Source organism: Populus nigra, chromosome 3 (genome assembly GCF_951802175.1).
Source record: "Populus nigra chromosome 3, ddPopNigr1.1, whole genome shotgun sequence".
NCBI classification, from domain to species: Eukaryota; Viridiplantae; Streptophyta; class Magnoliopsida; order Malpighiales; family Salicaceae; genus Populus; species Populus nigra.
In genome coordinates this window covers 9,836,759-9,846,635 of record NC_084854.1, presented here as the reverse complement: position 1 = coordinate 9,846,635, position 9,877 = coordinate 9,836,759, and the positions used below count along the sequence as shown (strand labels likewise).

Genomic DNA, 9,877 nt, shown 5'->3' with positions numbered 1-9,877 from the left:
GAAGGCTCAACTTTAGGGAAGAATCCAATGCCATGAGCTCAATTTAGGGGAAAAACCCGTCTCTTATAGGTTCAGCTTAGGGGAAGAGCCCGACTCAGCCTACATTTTGGATCCCACTCCACCTACACCTTTAGGTATATAAAAATCATTTAAGGGCTTATCATATTTTCATCAACATTAATATTGTGTGAGAGATAATGTATAAAATTCCTTTAAAGGTTTATCATATTTTTATCAGCATTAATGTTATGTAAATGATAATGTATAAAAATCTCCTAATGACCTACTATATTTCCATCTTATTAATATATATGTCAAATATATATTTTCTTATCAAAACTATTAGAGCAAAATTATACTTTAGCCTTTTCTCTCTATAAAAAAGTAAGACTCATGGGCTATAGATAAATCATGAATCCTTCGAGCTTTAGGTTCACAATCTTCATTCTCTATTTATATATATATTTATAAAATCTCTTTTGCCTATTAAAATAGGCCTTTTGTAGGCATTAGCCACCATCCATTTTAGAATACCAAACAGCAGGTACTACCTACTAGCCATATTGATCAGGGAGAATAGATCAGATTGCTAGAATCTAGAGATTAACCGATTATCCAACAAATAAGCCTTGTTGTTAAGTTACTTTGATTCTTTTTAACATCATCATTGACGTCATTTATGAAAAATTGATCAAAAAGCCATCAATTTCTTTCTAATAACATTTCCAAGTCATTCTATAGAACATAACTATGACACACCTGGGCTAGAACGCATGATGGATCTACTCATTACTGCAAGCACTTTTATCCATTCTAACTTATAATAGCTCGACAACCAAGTGTAACCCCTTACCCTGGTTGTGTTGGTCGCTTAGTGGAAAAATTAGGCTTTACCATCTAAGTAAGTTTTAGCACCCACGATAGCCACATCCTTGGAAGGGATTGACTATGAGTCTTTTTAGTGCAATGACACCACTTTTCAAAGGATGGATCAAAGGCCTCCCTATAGCCCAACAAATCACCTCGGGATATATATATATATATATATATATATATATATATATATATATATATATATATATATTCCTATAGGAAATAAGTTTATTTTTAGATTAAAATAATTATTTTTTTAACATATATTTTTTATCTACAGATCTTTAATGGAGGTTTTTAGACTCCTGCACAATCTCTTTGGAAAGGGTTCTTTTTAGTGCAATTGCATAATCTTATTGGAAAGAGTTTTTTCTAGTTTAATAGCTTCACCCTTCTTTATAGCTTGAGATGACCAATCTCAACAAAGAAATAAGACCTCGTTTTATAGCCAAATATATACCATCAAGGCTAACTAGAACCTTATAATTTTTTTTTCTAAGAATTGACGTTGACATAGGTCCATCCTCTCTACCCTTTAATTTTCTTTTTTAAGTTTGGGCTTTACCTTGGATTCCCTGCAGCCATTTAGAAATTTTCTAAGGCTCAACCTCCTTGGATTTTTCTTAGCCTCTTAGAAATATTTCTAAATATAGGCTGACCCTCCTTGGGTTTTCCTCATTACCTTAGAAATTTTTTTAAGTATTGACATCAACATGGGTTCGTCCCCTCTGCCTCTTAAAAATTTTACTAAGTACGAGCTTCTCCTCCATGAGTTTCTCCACCTATTAGAAAAAATTTCTTGGCATATGTTCATTCATGGTTCCCATTTACATACTTAGAATTTTTTTTCAATCACGGTGTATGCTTTACACATGGGTTCTCTGGTATATTACCCGAGGTTTCCACCCCATTTCTAAAACAAAGAAAATTCAACAAACTTGTTGTATCGAGCATTTTTACTAAGTCTTTACTTATAAAATATCACCAAGACTTGGAGCACTATTGATAAACACAAGTTTAACAAGCCTAAAAGACCCCCATAAAGTCCTAAAAATCCCTAGTTTTAGGCAACGTGCCTGAGCCTAACCCTAATGGGTTTAGTCTTGGGAAAGAACTCAACTCTATGGACTCAACCTAAGGGAAAAACTCAGCTTTTATAGGCTCATTCTAGGGAAAGGGCCCAGATCTCATGGGCTTATTCTAGGAAAAAAGCCTAACTCTCATGGACTCAACCTAGGAAAAAGCCCAGCCCTTATAGACTCAACTATATTTTGGATCTTACTTTCCCTACAACTTTAGGTGTTTAGAAGTCCTCTAAGTGTCTACCATATTTCCATCGACATTAATGTTGTGTCAGTGATAGTGTATAAAAGTCATATAAGGGCCTACTATATTTTCATTAATATTAATGTTGTGTATGAGATAGTGTATAAAAATCTCACAATGGCTTACCATATTTCCATCTTATTAATACATATGCTAGGAATATTTTTCCTCATCAAAACTATTAGGAAAAAATTATACTTTAGCCTTTACTCTTTATAAAAAGACAAGATTCATGGATTATAGATAAACCATGAATCCTTCAAGCTCCAAGTTCACAATCTCCATTCTCTACTGTGTATATATTTTCAGAGCATTTCTCTTTTAAATATAATTGTCTTCTCTCTCTAAAAAAATATTTACCTAAGTATCTGAGACTTCATAAATCTATAAAATTTTTTTTTATAGGTACCAATTACCATTCACTTTGACCTACCAAACGCCAAGTACCAACTATCAACCACCTTATCTAGAGAGAATGGATTAGATTACTAGAATTAAGAGATTAACCGATTATTAAATACCTAAGCTTGCTCCTCAGCTACTTGAATTTTTTGGGACATCATCACAAAATAAAATCAGAACTTAAATCTCCAAAGAAAGAGTCATTAAAGAAACCCATAACATTTGAGTTTATATATATATATATCTTATCAAAAGAGAAGAGGGGAGGAGAAACCAAATCATAATATGACTTCAAGGGTGTTAGGATTTTCCCGGTACAACTCTGTGATTAGAGGTTTTTATTTTTATTTTTATTTTTTTAACAACATAATCTAAAATTCTGATATGTAAGAGGCCAATCCTAACTACGTTAACAGGTAATATAAATAGCCCAAGAAAGAAAATCTAAAGGACTAGAAAATATAGTAAAGCCCAAGAAACAATAAATAAGATCAAAATTATAAAGCTTAAAGCAATGAGTAATACATGAATCAATAACGGGCAGAAAACTTAAGCACGACTAGGAGCCTAGGACCTTAACAATTGGTCATTGTTGAGACCACCAAAATTAATTATGACCTTTCTCTCCTTTTAAGGAATTAATTTTTATAGCACGATAGTGAAAGCCAGGTTGAATCCAAGGGAAATTATTCTAATTTTTCTTATGAGAAACTGAAATAAAGATTAGGGATTAATAAGAAAACTAAAGAAAATTAAAATTATGAAAAAAACATAAAAGATAATTCAGTGTTTATATGCTTGATTCAAAAATGTCCAATGAATTAGATTAATCATCGAAGTAAAATAAATATTCTTTTAATTCAAGCAAATACTTAAAATTCCTTTAAGTAAGGAAGATTAAAAAAAGATTAAATTAACTAGAAAAAGTACATAATTAATTCCTTAACTCCAATCAAATTAAGCATTGAAAAAAAAAAATTATATGCAGTGACAAAAGCTTTAAGAGAGAAAAACGATCAAGTATTCCAAACTATCGTTAAAAAGATCAACAATTTTTACTTGTCTTATTCTTTTAACCTAAAAGTTAAGTCAACGAAATTTATTTATTTTTCTTCCTTCTTGATCCAAATCAACAATTACAGATTGAAAATTTACAAAAAGAAAAGCATGCCTACCGCATTAACCATTTAAAAGGCTTGAATGAAAACAATAGCTTACGCACTAAATCCAGGGAAAATAAGTACTTGAATGTCAAGAAATAAAGTTGAAAATATCTCTTCTCACAATCTAAAACAATAATGGAACAAAACTACTGTGAACCAAAAGCCAAATTTTAGTTCATAGCTGCTGGAAAATTGAAGAACAAAGAAGGAAAAAAAGCTGAAGAGATGCCCTTTTTTCGCCACTTGCTTTTTTTATTCTCTCCCTTGGCTGCTATGTTTTTTTAGGATTCTTAGACTAATTAGGAGTCCTTATGCTATTTAATTTCTTTATTATTTATCTAGTCATTAAGGTTGGTTAAATTCCTAATAATTTATGTTGAAAATAGATTTTATTGTTGTTGCAACTCTACTGTTATTCAAACTCTGTTACAACTTATATTTTGTTTTTGACTTGGTTTCTTGCTAAATACCCGTCCATTCCAACTTTATTTTTTCATTCATGGCATGTTAGAAGGTTTATCTCAACTCTTTTTAGATCATAAGGCCTACCATTTCTATGTCAGAATCTCAACCTTAACCAGATGCTCAACATCTATACAAAAGAAAAAACATTTGCATTAATAACAACTATTTTATGAAGTCTCTAAACTTTGTCTATTCTTCTAAGATAATCACTAATATTCGGTTATGCTTAAAACATAATAGAAAAAGACATATGGTAAAAGGAATGAAAATATATTTATTTTATGATTATCAATAATCCAAATGATTTATTAGAGCAAATTAAAGCAAAATCCAATCTCAATTTATCAAACCATCTCTTTTTAAAATACACTAATTTTTTAACCTGCACTACGAAGCGAGTAAAATCATATTTTTTTAGCCTTAAAAAAGTATAAAAATATTAGAAAGTAAAAAATTTGATCTATGCCCAATAAAAAAAATTTTAAAATACTAAAATATTAACATATTTTTTAAACCCAACAATATTAAATAATATTGTTTTAATTTTTTTATAAAATAAAAAAAATTAAATTAATTTAAATAAACTCAAATCAACCTCCTACCCTGAACTTATCGGGTCACCCGTTGTTGAGTTTAAAAACTATGCTCCTTCAGCGCTGTCCCAATTTTCCCTTTCTACTTTATTCTCACCGACGACTTCTTAAATTTATATTCCTGACCCATAATCATAAACATCTTTCGCCAGCAGACCCTCCTTTTCTCTACCGGCGCGTTTCTTTTCATATACTTGAAAATCTTGTACACAAATCAATCCATTTTGACACTGCGGGTTTCCTTTTTCTTTTTTCATTTTGTTGATTGCAGAGAGGAAAAGGGCTCTGCTTTATAGATCTGATTCAAATTCTACCATCTATTCATCCATCGATGCGCTGAAAGAATCTCCATTATCTTGTCTCCCACTTAGGACTTAATAAGATGGGAATCTTCTTTTCTAAAATGTTCTCCTCAGTATTTGGCAACAAAGAGGCTCGGATCCTTGTTCTTGGTCTTGACAATGCTGGCAAAACTACAATTCTCTGTATGTTGTTCTTTTTTTGTGGATTCTAAGTGACACCCTTTTGTTTTTTAGTGATTTTGAGTAACGGGTAGTTATTGAATTTTGATAATTTTTCGTGTGTTTTGATTTTGCTTTTTGATGCAGATCGGCTTCAGATGGGTGAAGTTGTATCCACTATTCCAAGTTAGTGTAATTTCATTAGAATTTGATGTTTGTTTGGTTGATGAGAGTATGAATCCTAAATTGACATAATTTATGAGATGAGATGTGATTTGTTGTTTTATGGTTTGTCTACGACCCAATTGCATTGGCTTCAGTTACATTGAGGATTTATCCTTCAATGGCTTAGCTAATGGATGAACTTAGATATTGGAATTGCATTTTTATTTTCAAATGCTGTCACTTTTTGCTGTAATGGGGTTGAGTAATTTGTTACCCTGTTCATAATTAGTAACTGAATTTTTTGTTTTCCTAATACAGCAATTGGATTTAATGTCGAAACAGTTCAGTACAACAATATCAAATTTCAAGTTTGGGATCTCGGTAAGCCTATTTATTTCCCTTGATCTGTAAACCAGTGCTATATTTTACATTCATTGCAACCGTAGCTTCTATGGGTGGAGTATGTGAATCTTTGCTGATTACTGATTGCTCAGTGTAAGAAAAGTTGGAAGTGGCACTTTCTATTACCAACAAAAGAATGGAGATTTTAGGCTTGTTGTATTGTGAATAAATTTGCTTTATTTATTTTTGGTGGTTGAGGCAGTGTAGGGTGGCACAGGTTTTGATGTTGATATACCCCCTTATGTCACTTCCATGTCTCTAGGACTTCCATTATTTAAATGCTTTATATACCATGGAGAACCAATTTGAAGGGAACTTCCTGGTTGGAATGGAAAAGTGTAAACAGAATACATGTAAGACTAGTAAGATTTTGATGGTTTACTTTTCTATCTTTTGCTGCGTTCCCTAGAATTGTGAAATTGCAAGGATACTTTTCTGGTTGGACTTGAAATAGTGAGAACCTGCACCCTTGCTTGAGCTGTAAGAAAAAAGCGAATACATGTCAATGTCCCATTATCATTTGAGCTGGACTTTTTATTGACACACATACCAACTTGCTTTGAGAAGATTAATTGTTCCCACACCATCTAATTATTGTTTTCCACCAGCTAGTCCATTATTCTCACACCATCTGTCATCGTTTCAGTGGTTATTCGTAAGCAAATGTGGAGTTACAATAAACTTTGTTTCATTAAGTCTTGCATGATAAAAAATGTGTGTTAATTTCTTGCCCTGATTGCATTTATTTTATTTGTGGTACAGGTGGGCAGACAAGCATCAGGTAACTTGCCTCTTCCTTCTACTTCTTTTTTCACAAATAACTCTGCTTTATATTGGTAGGGAACTATAACATGAGTTGCCTTGTGATATATACTATTTTTTATTTGGTTTAATGGCTGTGCAATGTTGGAATCAAAAGCCTATGATATATGATGTGATTCATTATATTCTTTATAGAACTAGTATCTGCATATGTACTCAATTGTTGTTTCTCCACAAATAATAAACAAAAAACTTGTAATGAATTATTGCTTCATTAAAATATTCTTTCATGGGTTTTTTGACTATCAACATTTCCTTCATCACAAAATATATTTGAAACACAGGCATTTTTCTATTCGTTGATATTTTACAGACTCAATGCATGTCTAAATACTATCCAAACAGTTGATTTTTTCTACTCGAATAGTTTTTGCTCTATTTCAAGAGGAAATCTTTGAGTGATGACTTGTTGTACATAATTACATGTGTAAAAGATTAAGAATGATATTATCACATGCTTTAATGATCATTGATTATCACTTCTGCCTTGTTTTCCACAACTTGTACATGGTATAAGTTGATTGATTGTGAGATAATGGGTTATTTGATCAATTTCACAAACTCACTGGCTGCTTATGTTTGCAACAGACCATACTGGAGATGCTATTTTCCCAACACACAAGCCATTATTTATGTTGTCGATTCAAGTGATACTGACAGGCTCGTGATAGCTAAAGATGAGTTTCATGCAATCTTAGAGGTACTGTTATTATCCCTATTTTGTGCTCACATCTGAGTAGTTGACAAAGTTAGTGTTATTGGTACATCCTATACCTAAACCCTTGGCACACATGATGTAAAGATTATGAAGCCTTAGTGGACCAAAAATGGCCTGGCCTTTAGTAATAAATGATGATATGATATCATAGTAGCTTAAAAAAATCAGCCTATCTTGAAATTGAACTGTGGAAGCATATCCATGTAGCCACCCTTAACTAGTTTGGGATTGTGGTGTACTTGAGATGCCTTGAGGGTTATAAAGTGGGAATGAAACTGCATTTAATTTTCATTTTCATTCCCACGTAATTTTTTTTCAACCAAACACCTACAAATAGGAATACAACTTTCATTCCCATTCCTGTCATTCCTTTCCTTGTTACTGAACAACATCTTAGTGTTCTTGCATGCATGCATGCTTCCTATATAATGTAAATTTAGGCAACTCAACTCTCTGCTTTTAGATATTTAGTTGTCTTTGATGTTAAGGTACATTTTCATTCATTTAGTGTAATCTTATAGAGCAAGCTTACATATTTGATTGTTTGGCAGGAGGAAGAGTTAAGAGGTGCTGTTGTTCTTATCTATGCAAACAAGCAGGTTTGTGTTGTTTAGTTATTTCATTTTTAATATACATATGGCAGAAACAAGACTTAATTCTAATGATACTTGCAAAATCAAATGAAAAAGCTTTATTGGATGTGAAAACAATAGGTCTAACATTTTTATGATGTGGTCAAGGAAAGATGCTCCCTTTATCAAGCTTCATATCCATACATAAATTTCACATTAAATATTTCTATCAAATCAGGCTTTTGCTCTCTCTTCTCTGTTTTTTATTTTTATTTTCTTCTTTCTTTTGGCTTATACAGGATCTTCCTGGTGCACTTGATGATGCGGCTGTGACTGAGGCTTTGGAGTTGCACAAGATTAAGAATCGACAATGGGCGATTTTTAAAACTTCTGCCATTAAAGGAGAAGGTCTTTTTGAAGGTTTGGACTGGTAAGTTAAGTTACCAATGGATTGGAATGAATTTCTGGCATTGGTTTTGAAGATGCCGAGAATTATAGCTTAGGCTTTCCATAGAATTCATTTCTACAAATGTGGTTAGAAAATTCTAAACTTCTGAATACTTATCCCATTAGTCTCCTTTACTTTGGAAACCATTCCCTTTGACTCACCGACTCACCCTTTTTTCAAATAACCAGTCCCCAAATTCTTTGTTTTCCAAGACCAAGGTAAGTCAAGATAAATGATTTAACTCCTAAGCTTCCTATCTTTAGAGCCCAGATCCAATTTCACCAAATGGAACTTGTCCTCTTTTCTGAATACACCATAGGAACGAACTTAAGGAGAACTAGTTTCGTTGGATCATTGAAAACAATAGAAGCATTCAATTCAATCTTTATGTTCAATGCTCGAATAGAATGCTTCAATGGGAAGTCTATATCCATCACTGTCTGCCAAATTGTTTCAAAAAACAAAATCATCTACTAGAAAACAAAACCCCGGAGGCTCAAAATGCTTCAGTAATAAATGTGAGAAGGAAAGAGCAGCAGCAGTTTCTATAACTATCTCTGCCTCTCGGAAGAAATTTTTATATCTACAAAATCTAGGAACTGATGGCGCACCTGGTTCTATTAATGCAGATATTAAATTCTGAATGCTTCACAGTTTTGTTTTCTCCTGCTATTTTATTTTTGTCAGAAGCCTGATGGAGAGTCATGTGTTATTGTAGGTTGAGTAATACACTTAAGTCTGGAGGTGGCTAACTCTTTTAGAGAAGAATGGGAAGCTCGCTGTTGTTTCTCTGAGCAAGAATCTATAATGTGTGACCATGATTAGTTGGTTTGGCTGTTAAAGAAATTCATTCATGGCTGCAATTATGCCGTTTGACCTTCACTGATTTTTCTCACCAATATACTTGTAAAATTTTCATCAAAGAAGAACCAATTAGCTTGTTTTATGTTATGTTACGTTCCATTTCTTTGCCACTATTTGCTGTGTACTTCATCCGAATTCGTTCTTGCCCCACCATGTACTGTATTGTTTGAAAATGATAGCGATGTTTCAATTTTGTTAATTCCATTGTTTTATACTTGTCACTCATCCAAACCCTTTTTGGTGGGCTAGGCGGGGGACTCTTGTAACTGGAACGAACCTTTTCAATGGAAGTTTTATAATAATATCAAGACATTTTGCCACTATCAAAAGATGCGATCTTTAAGCTAAACCCAGTTGAAAAAACGTTGAACTGAACTGACCCGGAAATGGTAATGAGAATGCGAGTACTGTACAAGTTGGCATGTGAATACATTTGTTCTGGCCCAACTGGACGGCTCTCGTTGTTAGGTTATGATGGCTAGTTAGTTTTGATTTTACTGTATAATTTACTTGTGTTCTGCTGCAGGTTGAGTGGATTAGATTTTTCAGGTCAAATTTTTCTGGAGTAAAAAACAATATTTGGAAGTTGCTAATAATTTTTTT

General features: G+C 32.7%; 1 protein-coding gene across 1 annotated transcript; it reads left to right on the top strand.

The window, feature by feature from the left end:
* The first annotated feature begins 4,859 nt into the window (after positions 1-4,859).
* Positions 4,860-9,473, top strand: LOC133690284 (ADP-ribosylation factor 1-like). Its single transcript, XM_062110524.1, has 8 exons — positions 4,860-5,307; positions 5,431-5,469; positions 5,767-5,829; positions 6,613-6,631; positions 7,261-7,372; positions 7,942-7,989; positions 8,262-8,392; positions 9,129-9,473. Exons 1-8 carry the CDS (start codon positions 5,205-5,207, stop codon positions 9,160-9,162), a joined length of 549 nt encoding a protein of 182 aa, XP_061966508.1. The 5' UTR covers positions 4,860-5,204; the 3' UTR covers positions 9,163-9,473.
* Positions 9,474-9,877: the final 404 nt, after the last annotated feature.

What these genes read in the sequence shown, in the direction of transcription:
- LOC133690284 (XM_062110524.1), top strand. Translation starts at nt 5,205, where the DNA reads ATGGGAATCTTCTTTTCTAAAATGTTCTCCTCAGTATTTGGCAACAAA. An exon ending in AGTTTCATGCAATCTTAGAG is followed by an intron (nt 7,373 to 7,941) that starts GTACTGTTATTA and finishes ATTGTTTGGCAG; the next exon opens with GAGGAAGAGTTAAGAGGTGC. An exon ending in TTATCTATGCAAACAAGCAG is followed by an intron (nt 7,990 to 8,261) that starts GTTTGTGTTGTT and finishes TGGCTTATACAG; the next exon opens with GATCTTCCTGGTGCACTTGA.